Source organism: Coloeus monedula (assembly GCF_965178545.1).
Source record: "Coloeus monedula genome assembly, chromosome: 1".
In the NCBI taxonomy this organism is placed as follows: Eukaryota; Metazoa; Chordata; class Aves; order Passeriformes; family Corvidae; genus Coloeus; species Coloeus monedula.
The window spans coordinates 34,011,612-34,025,375 of NC_138781.1; the positions used below are offsets into that span (position 1 = coordinate 34,011,612).

At 37.4% G+C, this 13,764-nt stretch overlaps 1 protein-coding gene across 1 annotated transcript in view; it reads right to left on the bottom strand.

Annotated features, from left to right (window-relative positions):
- The window catches only part of SKAP2 (src kinase associated phosphoprotein 2), a 119,852-nt gene that overhangs the window by 44,824 nt on the left and 61,264 nt on the right, over positions 1-13,764 (bottom strand). Inside the window, exons 5-6 of the mRNA XM_082285594.1 lie at positions 3,975-4,052; positions 3,168-3,251 (exon numbers count right to left, since the gene is read on the bottom strand). Of these exons, the coding sequence (XP_082141720.1) occupies positions 3,168-3,251; positions 3,975-4,052 (162 nt within the window). The remainder of the gene's footprint in view (positions 1-3,167; positions 3,252-3,974; positions 4,053-13,764) is intronic.

Consider the following 13,764-nt stretch of genomic DNA (forward strand, 5'->3'; position numbering starts at 1 on the left):
AGTAAATGATTCTTCCTTACATGTTTGTGAGCTTTATACACTTCCACGCTTCTTGCTTTCCCAATGCAAAAAGGAGAAAGAAGAATTAAAACTGTTTTGGAAACAACAAATCTATACAAATAATAAAAAGGCATCCTATAGCCTCATGTTTATCTCTGTTACACTTCCACTGATACTTAAGCGTGAAAATCAAACTTTGGCTAACAAAAGACACATCACAGCAGACACAAAATAGCTTTCACAGGTTATTCACTTATGTGTCTGGTTCTAAAAACAGACACAATTCAAAACAAGCCCAGATGGACATAGAAATCCCTGATGCTTGTCAGCAACACATCCCCCAACAAACAGGAACCAGCAACCCATGACCCATTTAAAGTGAGGTGGGCTGCAGGACTGAGTATGTATGGAATCCTTGTCACTTTGAAAGCAGGTTCACAATTTGCACAAAGCCACCAAACACACGTTTCAGTGCTCTTCTACAGCTGGTCAGAACACACATTGAATTTCTACATGGTCCAAGTTATCAAGGGTCACAGTAAACAAAGAAGGCCCCCAGCACAACAGTGTACTACAGCAGGTACCACTGCTGGCCACAACAGTGGGAGTGAAAACAGTTCCAGTGAGTAAATGCCAGACCTGCTCAGGATTGTCTCATCACACACCTCATCCATGCTGACAACCTGCAGCTGAACAGCATGATAAACTGCAGCACATACTCACAACCATTAGGATGACAGCTCACTTTTAACAGCAAACTAGTCTGCCATGGCTGGTGACCAGCTTCTGCACAATGAAGAGCTGCTTCAGCACTGGAACAGGCACTTTTATATACAATGGCATCACAGGCCTGAACAAAGTACCTCTGACCAGTCTAGAAAAAACTTTTTTTATTCAAAGGCAAGTTCAGGAGTGACTTAGTCATCCCATATTACAAGATTATGTCACTGCACCATGCTTAACTAGTTTTTCTGCACTACAAGCACCAATCCAGTGGAGATAGGGCAGAAATTCATGCATCTGACTTGTTTGCTTCCTCCATGAATTACTGTTTGGAGTCCAACCATGCCATGCTCTCTCCAACTATGTGAAAGGAGGTTGTAATGAGGTGGGGGTCAGCCTCTTCTTCCAAATAACAAGTGATAGGACAAGAAGAAATAGCCTCAAGTTGCACCAGGGAAGGTTTTGATTGGATATTAGGAATTTTTTTTTCACTGAAAAGGTTGTCAAGTATTGGAACAGGCTGCGCAGGGAAGTGGTGGAGTAACCATCCCTGGAGGTATTTACTAGACATGTAAATGTGGCACTTAGGACAGGGTTTAGTGGTGGACTTGGCAGTGCTGTGTTAACAGCTGGACCCAATGATCTCAGAGGTCTTTTCCAACCTAAATGATTCTGTGATTCAATACAGTTCCAATGGACTATGTGCCTCTCCCACATAGGAGAGGTTATGGTTAAGAGGACCTACCCCAAACAATCTGCAGCCTACAAAAGCTGTAAACGCATTAGTCAAAAAAACTGTCTATAGATTCATAAACAAAAGAGATCCCACAAAATATCACAGTCAATTCCTAACATGACACCAACATTCTGAGTGCTAGGGAACGTATTTCCATGTATCTTAGCATTCAACACAGGTATTAAAAACTGCAACACAGACTTGATAATCAGGTTGTTGCAAAAGAAGAAAAAAAAAAAAACGGACTAAGGCCAGGTGGGCAACATGCCTGCCTTAATACAAAGGCCGTATGCTAGAAAGCATAAATAGTCATTAGCATAACCACAAGGAAAAGAATGTAAAAAGAAAAATCAAACCATTTTTTTTTCTAAAAAAATAGCAGGCAAAAATACAAAGATTTTATAATCAAGAACAATCTTTGTGACTTAGCGTTATATTCTGAAAAAACAATTGCCATTTTTAAAGTAATAGGCAATGTATAACTATATATATAAAAATAAACAGCACATGATCATTTTCCAGAGAAAGAAATCAATCAGTACTGACAAATCAGTATTATGCCACATCTCAAAATTTCTGAATGAAGATTGTTCATGTTTGTGAAGCTTGATCAACCTGTAAATCCCAAGAGTATAGAAGAAAAGGGAACATTTAGCAGATATACTAGCAAAACTCTGAAAACATGATGGGAAACTAGCAAAATGAAAACCAGACTTAAAATTAGACTCTCTACGTCTTGTATTTTTAAAGAGAGGATGAGCGTAAATGAGCCGGTATATCAAGGAATGAAACAAACTGGAGCAAATTATATTAGCCTTAGTCATAATATTAGTCATAAGAACTACCTGCAGTAATCTCAAAAATAAAAAGACAAACATAAAAAGAAAAATAAAGAAACCACTTCAATGGAAAGTTTGCCCTGGAATTTTTTCCTTTTTGCACGGGGGTGGTCAGGGGGAAAGACATTATTATACTTTTAAAATTTACTCAGATATACTTATGTATGATTTAGTTTACCCTTAAACATCAAACGTACATGGCACACCATTTAAATATGTTTTATTTGACTGTCAATTTTAAAAATTCAAAGTAGTATCACAACATTTATGCGAGATTCTTTCCAAACTGGCCATTTAAAGTTAAAAGTCACCTTCAGAAGTTTGCTTTAGTTTCCACGGCTGGCTTTGGTTAAATACATTACTTAATTTCTAGCTTTTCCAGAACAGAAACTATTTTAAAAGAAACAAAGAACTCCACTATGCAGCTTTTAGATTAATGTTTTCCTGGATAGAACCATCTCTAAGGAACTTGGAAGGTATAATTACTATAGGGTATTTTCAAATTAATATCCTATTTGGAGAGAAACAATATTTTCCATCTAGTAACACAATTGAGTACCAGCATACTATCAAACCAAACAGCCAGCTGTTATTGGCAAACAAAGCAGTTTTACAAGAAACTTAAATATTTTTTCCTCAGTTTCCCTGCTTTAGAAAATATGTATACCACTTACAAATTCTGAGAAATATTTACACATTTTAAAAATTCATAGCACTGTCCAAGAATAGTTTAAAAGAAATGAACTTTCTTTTAAAAGATTCATTCCATTTCTTAAAATTACCTTTGATTCACTGTTTCCAACTCTACTAAAATTTTCATATCCTTTTGTGCATTAAAACATCATTTCTATAATAATTGTTGTAAGTACCTTTGTCGCTTCCATAGTAATAGAAGATCGTCTTGCTGATAGCACACCAGCGCCTCTGCCATTCAAAGCCAAGAAAACTGTGGTCTGAAATTAATACAAAATGTGTTATATCAGTTTATGCCACTATTGAACAAAAATGTGTTACTTCTTTTCAAGGGTGAGGTAAGAGGGAGGAGGAGCCAGAAAAAGACACTAAGGAAAGGAAACTAAGGAAATGCATGGCACTGAGAAGGAAATTAGAAATTAGAAATAAAAAAATGTAAGAAAACAAATAGGAATTTGAAATCACATAAAGAGGGAAGTCATGTGTAGCATTAAATATAAGGAAATAATGAACAACTTCCTAAATATTTCCTAGAGTTATCGCAGCATTAAGTGGGTATTAAAGTGACAATATAAGATTTATTGAATCAAGGTAAATATTGACTGAACCAAAGCTGAGATCAATATTTGCCCTCTTGAAGGAAAATAAATCTTGATGCTTACTGAAACATGAAGTCAACATATGGTACTTGTACATACGTTCCTAATGTTTTCTTCAAAAACACCTGAAAGTCTCTGAATTATGGCTGACTGCACTTTCACAGCACGATTTTGTTAGTCAATAAAGAAATAAAATTTTCTTTCAATACTATACGAGCAATTATGTGCTATGCTACTTTTGCATAATAATGTTTCAATGTTTCAGCTTCTACTGATTTTATCACTCCTGTATAAAGTTGTTCATGTGTATAACATCAAATACAGACATATAGACTTCCCAGACATTAAATATGCACTAGCTTTCACAAAGATAACTAGACTTACCTTTTCTACGTTTTTCCAGATATCCAGCCTTCAGAACAAACTGAAGATCTTGAGCTGCAACAGGAGGAAACTGATTCCCTGAAAGAAAAACACATTCTGTAAAGCACTGCTTTTCAAGAAAACTGCTATAGGAGCATTAATAAAACTATGGATTTTACACTCTCAATATGCAGGAGCTACTGAAAAAAAAATAATACTAGTAACTGTTATGCCAGATTATTTCAAGTAAATGAAACGTCTACCTATCAATGTCAGAGCTGTTGCTGTTGTCCTCACCATTTGAGTACGGAAAAATATAGCTGCATAACAGGCCCTGCAAGTCTCAGAAGGAAAACTATGTAATTAAACGAAATACAGCAACTGCTTTGAACATAGTCTGTAAAGTAATTTGGATAATGAAACCACTAGGTTTTCAAATGTGCAAATGAAATCAAGAATCACAATTGAACACAAATCAGAAATGTGGGTTTTGATACCAGCTTCACACAAAAATATCTTGAAACAACATACAAGGTGAAGACCCTCTATTACACATCTACAAGAAAAGAAACCAGATACAGAGAATAAAAGGTGCTGCCTGTTGCTGACAGATATTGCCTCATTTACAATATGACCCAAAACTACTGCCTATAGGATCTGTAAGGTGATAGTGGATAAACCAAAGACATTGCACAGAGGTCTACAAAACTGTTGACCTTCAGACACTAATTTTAGCACATTGTACAATATGTCTGCGTCTGCAAAATGTGGAGTATAGCTCACTGTATTTTTTCCTTTTTCTCAACTGCTAATTCATAGAAGAGTAAGACCAACCAGTCAACCCTGCCTCATCTTAAAATACAACTTTAAATGTTAAAAACTGTGTCTTCTTACAACCTTTTCCTCCTAAAACAAAATGATGATTTAAACAGAACTCGTAGTAATAAGAACAAGAATATGTTAGATGTATCTAATATTTAATATTTAATATGAATATAAATATCATACTGCTTACCCCAAGCAAAAAAGTAGAACAAAAGGTACTCCTGTGCTGCTGGGGTTTTTAAGTGCATGTAAGCAACACAGTGAAGTTCCCACTACTTATTATCATCAAATATTCATAAGAGTCACTGTAGGTAGGTGGCAAGTTTACAAGGCAGCAATTATTCATCAGAATGTATGTAATCTCATTATGTTCTATCAGTATAAACATACAGAAAAAGACTGATACTAGCAGACAAATTCGGTGCTAAAACAGCACTTTAATATATGTAGTTTGGGTGAAAGATCAATGGTCTGACCTTGAACCAAGCACTGTCTCTGGAAGGTGATGTCAATTTCCTGGTTTTTTAGGTTGTTCCTTAGGACAGATTTTTTTTTTAATTCAGTGTTCACAAATGAGTTGCTTTATGGTAGTCTTATTTAAATACAGTTGTGACAGGAAAAAGACAAGAAAGAGACAGGAACATGCAGAGAATGCTTTTTTTTAAAGCATGAAAATATTCAAAATGAGTAGACATTCCTTAAATAATATGCTCTTTAGAGTGCAAAATATTCTGTTGGATACCAAAAGACAGTAGATAGAATTTTACTTACATTGATATTTCCACTTTATTCTTTTATTAATACTACTTTCTAAAGATTAGGAGTACATTAATTTCTATTTTAGCTTCTATGGAATTCTGACTATTGTGTTAAAAATACAAGAGCACAATGAACATGCATTTTAAAGCGATGCAGCTGTCCTCCCTTTGCTTGGTAATATGCAATCATAGCCCATCATTAAATGGGAATTTAACACAAAGACACTTGCTGGCTGGTATGTGATAAGTTTAACAGTTACTTTAAAAGGTGATGTAATTATGGTATTATGAGAGGGGGAGGTGAAGAGTTTTACAAATATGCATCGTGTGCTGCTTTATATTGGTCATTGGGAGGCATCAGTGTGCAACACTTACAACTCTACCTCACCCAGTAGGGCTCATCTTAGAACAGTGCAACCCCACAGATGAGGAAGCCATAAAACCTAAGTAAACAAACAAACAAAAGCAGCTCACTCTTAAATTTTACAATTTAAGAATTTCATTTAGATCTAACTTTACCCAATATTGTTTGCATCTGTTTGGGTTTCGATGAGGAAGCTTGGCCAGTCATCATTTAGTGAACAGTCAAATCAAATGGGGCAACACAGTCCCAGAGAAGCACATACTTTGGGGACTCCTCAATGGTGTTATTCTGTCATCTGAACTGACTACTTCACAGAGTCAAAATTCCACTCTCAATTCTGCTACTTCTGCTGAGACAAGTCAGGATAAATTTGGTGGTGGTATTTTCTGCAACTACATTTATTTTGCACAGGGCACTGAAAGCTTGTGAGGAAAAGAACAGGCAGAAAAAAGGCAGTGTTTCACTATCCAGTGCCACTGCAGGAAGAAGTCCTCCTCCCACCCTTAAGTTGTAGAGAAGCCAGTTTCTTCTTCTATTCCTCAAAGCAACTGAGGCAGTAACTCCAAAAAACAAACTGCAGCTGGTCACCCCACTGCCACTCACAATCTGTAAGTAGCTGAAGCAGAAACAGATCATATGCACGTTATTATCCTTCTGTCAGAGAAGCCTGGGAACCAAAAAATATGACAGAACTTTAGTCGAAGGGCAGGAGAAAACAGACCCAGTTGTAATATCCCAAGACACATACAGCTGTAGAAGAAAGAAAAAGCATAAATCTGTTTAAATTCCTTCTTTCATTGCCCTGTACCTTCAGAAGGAAGGGGAGGGAGAATAAGTAGTATGAAGAGCATAACGGAAAGAGAAAGAACCACCTCCTCCCAGATTCTCACGAACCACAGGTGTTGTGCATATGTGGCAGGAAGAAGGCACAAACATGGATATACCCTTGTCCCAGTACTACAACAAAAACAACAGAGGGAAGAAAGAGGAGAGAGTGACATCTTCCTTACAATTATCTTCCTTACAACTACTGCCTAGATTCTGCATGGAAGACTTTGAAGTTGTATGATCTGTCTATCTTTCTTCCATTTTTCATTCCTTTACTGTCTTGTCCACATCTCAAACAGGATTTAGAGTGAACTGCAACTGCTAGATGTGGGAACTCCCAGCAGAAAGTGTGGAATTTATGTAGTAAGTTAGTTTTTGCAGTTGCTTTCAATCAGGATATTGCTTCCCCATTCATTTGAAATGTATCAGGCTTGGCACAAATCTCATTTAAAAAGTATCACTAAAGCAATGATTCGATATAGTAAAGCAGCATTTTTTTACATTACACCAACAGCTGAGATCAGAGGTTCATTAGTTGACTGCAGCATGAAACTTTGAATTAAGACAGCTCCTTCTATAAAGAATCTAAGACAGAGGAATACTGCTAAGAAAGAAGGCATTACTATTTAAGTAAAGAACCATAAAGCAAATTAAGCAACATGCTTCAAATCACATACTTTTTTAGAGTTCAGAATTTCCCATGTTATACTCCCATGCACACCCCAGGATGTCTTCATGACAAGAAGAATCTTCCCCTTCCCTCATGGATGCAGGTGAAATGGCCTGAATTCCAGTTATCTGTAATTTCACTGGAGATTATCCACTGTAAGAAATTAAATGTAGAGATGCAAGAAGCTTGCATCCTGGGGATGTAGATGGCACCTACAGGTACCACCTTTCTTGGGTGTCTCAATGTCTATTGACAAGAGACTTATGGTCAAGCCCACTACAAGATCTGAGCAAAACTCCTCTCCTAAAATGAGACCAGCAGAGATCACCATGCCTTCCTACCTACTACCGACCCCTGTATGGCCTGTTTCCAGATAGGATGAAAGGATTTAGAAATAAAGGTGTTAAAAGGACCATAGTCTTCCCTGGTTTCTCCTCTGGCACACTGTAATTTTTTAAGCCAATTTTAAACACCAAAGAGAAAAGTGGCATTGTGAGTAAGAAATGCTCTGTGGCTTGCAGCTATGTGGGTTTATACGTAGAGAAAGGCAAAATGATTGCTTTTGTTAACTCTTCCAGACCTAATTTCTGCCATGTCATTGTCCTGACAGTGGTGGGCAAGCACAGAGTTGCGGATATGAAAACGTGTCATTTCCATTCCTGAGTTTCTACCTCACAAATAATGTCCTGAACCTAATTCTCTTGATGTGAAGATCAGTTCAAAACTATCCAATATTTAGGGAGATGATTATCTTGTATACTCAATACATGGTATAAAATAGGGAAGGTCCATCTGCTTAATGTTACAGGTTTTCCTTCATTCTTGACCACCCACTCACAGAAGAGTCTCCCACAATAATTTCTCTTCCTATCCTGGTGGGAATTACTCCAGTGTACTCCAAAATAAAATCTGCAAGTTATGCTCTGCATGCATATTTTCAGACTGATGTGTACAAAAGCCATCAAAGACCAGATCAAAATATTTATGAGGTCTAAACCTTCATCTTAGAGAAAAGTAAATTATATGTATAATGCACTGGGCTCTTCCTCTGGGTTCTAGGCACTCTTGTGCCAAGTGAGCAGCTGGCAGTTATTGTAATACTATTGCTGCCAGGCTAAAAATTCCTCCAGTGAAAAGAAAGTGAAATGCTCTCACTCAAGCATAAAGCCAGCTTTACCAGTCATGCTTTGACTTCAGAAAAACATTAATGTTATTAACATAGGTGTATTAATGTACAGGTTCCACTGCACAACTCCCACAAACACAGAGTAACTTGTGATTCAGAAAGATCTCAAAACTATGGATTCTGGCACAATTTTTGCGGCTTGGTAATCAAACAGGCAAAAGCCTGAATGATGTAATTTTTCACCTTACTGCAACAGTGAATATGGTCCATTACATAAAAACAAGTTTCATCAGTGTCACTTCACAGCATGAAATGCAATCATTGTGCCTGGAATTTTGATTTTTGTATGACCTAAAGATGTAAAAATTTCATCCCGTATACAAAATAAATAAAGAAAAACCAGGTTTTATTATTCTGCACTGTTTACCAATAGGATTTTTTTTTTACTTCTGCAATGTGGGCTAAGGGATACATAAAGCAAGAAATAATCAGAGGTCAATGCATTTTAAAGAGGTGCTTAGCATGCTTATGGGAAGTTAAACAGGCGAAGTGGAGATAAGTGTAATTCAGTAACAGCTAAGTGGTTGATTACAGCTCGCTTTCCTAGTAGAGGACCAGAGGTTTAACCATTATAACAGTAAAGTCATCTTGCTCAAATAAGAATAATTCACTATTCTTGATTCCCTGTAAAAGAAAACTGACAGGAAAAAATACATTAGTTTGATTATATGGAGAAAACAGTGATTGCTATTTTTTATCCTCTTCTAACTAAAAAAATAATAATAATACGATCATAATTAATAATACAATTATTAAATTTTTTTTTTCAGCTTTCTTTTTATTGCATTGAAAACCCTTAGTGTCATCTGAGAACTTACTGAGGGTGCACTTGAACCCCTCATCCAAATCATTGATAGAGATATTAGACAGAAATGGTCCCAGTACCGACACAGCGGGATGTAACTCCACTCCCCACCACTCTCTGAGCCCAGCCAGCCAGCCAGTATTTTAGCCAGTGAAGAGGTCACTGGTACAAGCCATCAGCTGTCAGCTGTTCCAGAATGTGCAGGAGACAGTGTCAAAGGCTTTACTGAAGTCTAAGGAGAAAACATCCACAGCCCTTCCCTCATTCCCTAGGTGGGTACCTGGTCATAAAAGGAGATCAGGTTGGTCAAGCAGGACCTGCCTTTCCCAGACCCCTGCTGGCTGGGCCTGATCCCCTGGTTGTCCTGTATGTGCTGCATGATGGCACTAAAGATGATCTGTTCCATAACTTTCTTCAGCACTGAGGTCAGACTGACAGGCCTGTAGTTCTCTGGATCCTCCTTCCAGCTGTTCTTGTGAATGGGTGTCACATTGGCCAACCTTCAGTCACCTGGGACCTCCCCAGTGAGCCAGGACTGCTGAAAAACGTGGAGTGGCTTGGCGAGCTCTTCTGCCAGCTCCCTCAGTACCCTTGGATGAATTCATCCAGCCCCATAGATTAGTGAATGTCTGAGCGGCACAGCAGGTCACTAACTACTTCCTCCTGGGCTTCAAGGGTCTCTTCTGCTCCCTGTCTACCAGCTCAGAGGGCTGGTTGCCCTAAGGATATTTGGTCTTTCTGTTCATGACTGAGGCAAAGAAGGCACAAAGTACCTCTGTCTTTTCCGCATCCTTGATAACAGTGTTCCATCTCTGAACCTAATAAGGGATGGAGATTCTCCTTGGCCTTCTTTTTGTTGTTAATCATTTTTATTATCTTTCACAATGGTGGACAAATTAAGTTTTTGCCTTTCTAACTTTCTTTCTACGCGACCTAACAACATACTTGTAACTCTTCCTGAGTTGCCTGCCTCCACTTTCAAAGGTCATAAACTCTTTTATTCCCAGAGTTCCAGCAAAAGGTCCCTGTTCAGCCAGGCTGGTCTTCTTCCCCACCAGCTCGTCTTTTGGACATTAGGACAGCCTGCTCCTGCAGGAAATGCAGAAAATAGGTGGTTTTGTCCTCGAGCACAGGGTTCTTATGCTATCTCTCAGGCTGCATTTTGAAATTGGCAGAGATATTCTGAATATATTTGTGTTAAAGTTGAGCAAAGAGCAATGTTTCTAGCAACACAAAAAAGTTATTTAATCTTCTTTTCCTCCCTCCTACCCCCATTCTCACACACTTCTTCCAAAATTCTTCATAGCTCTCTGTTTCATTTTGATCTGGAAATACAGCATTTACCCATTTTTAATAGCTACTACAGAAGGATTCAATTATCTTTGAATCTGTACATAGCAATACCCTGGAGTCACATCTGTTGCACAAGCACTGTGAATCTAGGCTAAAGAGGAGGTGGTTTATTTTCATATGCATATCTTCTCCCTGCATTTTTTTTCATTAAAGAGAAGATTAATGTATACTGAATTGGGGAAAAAAAAAATCCCATTTCTTAGTCTTCTGATTAAAGTTATCAGTAGGAAGATCACGTAGAATCTCATTAGTTTCATTACCTGTCTTGAACACTTTCACAAAGACTACTTCAGCATTTTGCAAGTGTAGAAGCCTGGTAGCACTGAATTAGTTTAACATGCAAGAATCAAAAGATAAATGTTAAATAAAACACATTTCATTCCAGGAATAAGTGTAATGAAAATGTTTAGCTTTTGAAACATTGGTTCACAAAAAGTTGGTATTTTGGTCTTCAAAGTGCTTGATCCAAAGGCTGCCTAGTCCATGAAGTTTTGCTCTGGAGCCATCCCTAGCCTTACCCATTCTGGTCTCTAATAGTGTACAATAATTTTCACAGAATAACTTGCCTTTATAGATTCCTCTAAGAAGAGCCAGCAGTGTAGCTAGACTAAAGAAGAAAATTCTTAATGTTTAATAAAGAATACTTAAAGTGCTGTCATCTGTTTCTACTTTTAATTCTTTCTAATTTGGCATACGAAGTTTCGGTTACAATCACTAATACCACATCCTCAGAGGCTTAAATACTGAGTATTTCTTCTGGACTTGTCCCTTAGAAGGCCAGTGCTATAAGCATTTCTCTTCCCTTCCTTCCTGTAAGCAGAGGAGAAGGCAGTGGGCCAGGCAGCATAAAAACCACTGCAATGGATTCTTTACAGACACTAAATCTAGTTCTTTGAAGCAATCAGTATGAGACCTCTTTTTGTCATTTAGCCACTAAACTGTGTATTTAGTTATTTTAAATTTTTAAAATCTTACATTTACGGCTTTTCAATCCTCATCTGTTTTCTGAGCAAAGTTTCTTCATTAGTTGTAGCATTTCATTTGACAAAGAAGTGTTCCTTTTTCTTTTAACAAATTACAGGAGTCAGCCAGTTATGACTCCATTCATTAGGATCCACAGCCAAATGGAATTATCCTGGATCACATACTCCTCATCCAAACTTAACTCTGAATTTATAAACTAATATTGTCCTGGATTTGTGCATTCTTTGGATGATTTTCAAATTGTTTCTAAAACACCCACCATTACATTTTGCATAGCATCTTAATGTACAGAGGGGTTCATGGCCTTTACCCCTTGATCCAGATTTAACTTCTACACAGGTATTTATTAAAATTTCACAAATGACACTCATGGCACATGGGGGGATGGGAGGGGAAATTTTAAAAAGTGATGTTTTATGCTGTGAGCAGGCACTATCCCACAGGGTTAGAAAAGGGGCCCCTGAACACTTCACCAAAGCACCCTTCCCAGTTTTGCTGTTTCTCAAAGATTCTGAGGCAAGAAGAAAGAAAGATAGAGCAGCAAAGAAAAGGTCTCTTGTACAAGGTCTCCCACTCACGCCACTGCAATGCAAGGCACACAAAAATGTTGTAAGGCATGCAAAAGTTTTGTTTAAAGAATCGCTAAGGTTTACTCAATCATTTCAGCACAAGACCAGTTTCAGTCATCCAGAGGGCCACATTACAGCTACCAGAAAAGTGCATCAGTGGTAGAGATTGGCAATACAAATTCTGCCAGCACAAGAGCTTCAAACTTTGTTATGAGAAATAAAGTAGGCAGGAAACCACAGAGATATAAACAATGTCCCTGCTCTGCAGATAGAACCAAGTCAAAACAGACCATCATGGATCAATTAGAGGCACTGGGAATTCTCACGAAATTATGCAGGCAAGCTGAAATTTCCCAGCGTTGTCTCACAGACAAGCACACACATCCAATTTTGATTAGAAACCCTAAGTAAAGACTCAGAATGTCTACATGATAAGCTTGAACCACAGAAGGTGCTGTTAGCTAATCACAGAAAATTAAAAGGCCAGGAATAAAGAGTCTACAGCTGGAGTATGACCAGCATGATGTCAAATTGCATATGGATAGCATCTTTAACCGTATCATGATTCCTGTATTCCCAGATGGCTAACAGGAAGAAAGTCCTATAGGTTTATCAAACAGCAAGTTAAAAGCTATCATTTAATACCCCCAGGTGGAAAGTACAATTTTCAGCTTAACATCTAAAACACCTGGAAAAGGTAATACTACAATTGTGCTCTGCAATTTACTATTATTTTTAAATAGCCACCTGGTACACATAAGAATCCCTTATAAATACCCACATATCACAGCACCTTAAGGAAAACTTGAGGTAATCAGAACTAGAAGTTATCTATTACTTTTCTTATTTTGTCATAATGTTTTTAATTAGTACTTTTGAAGGGTCTAAAATTCCATCTTCAGGCAACTGGCCCTTTTATTTCAGTTAATAAGCCTACACCGAGACTAAGCAATGACAACTATTTAACTGAATATAAGAATGATTTAGTATGTTTTGGCAGAAAAACTGCCAAATGTCATTTATTGCAAATCTAAACAATAAACTTTTCAATTATATTTCAAAATTAGTAGTATATGTTCTTTTACTCTCAATGTCCTAGCAATCCAAGCATTTATTACTCAACAATATTTTGACAGATCTTGTAGAGCCCACTACAGAGTGAGCTCTTACCCAAATTTTGGCAATACCATGCAAGTTAGATTTCCCACAAATCACACATTCATTAAACAAAAAGCATATAAATTTTCTTCCTCTAAATTCTGTAATTTCCCTCATTTTTTGCCCTGTCTCTTCTCCTGACTAAGTTCTAGTCTGCATACATACTTTCCTAAATTTTTCTGTTTCTAGAAGCTAGTTTAAGCCCCTTTTTAAAAGCCTTAAGGGGAAAAAAAAAAAAAAAAAAAAAAGGAAAGAAAAAGAAGGAAAAAACCCAAAACAGTACAGTTTGAGAAGTGCCAAATTTAGCTAAA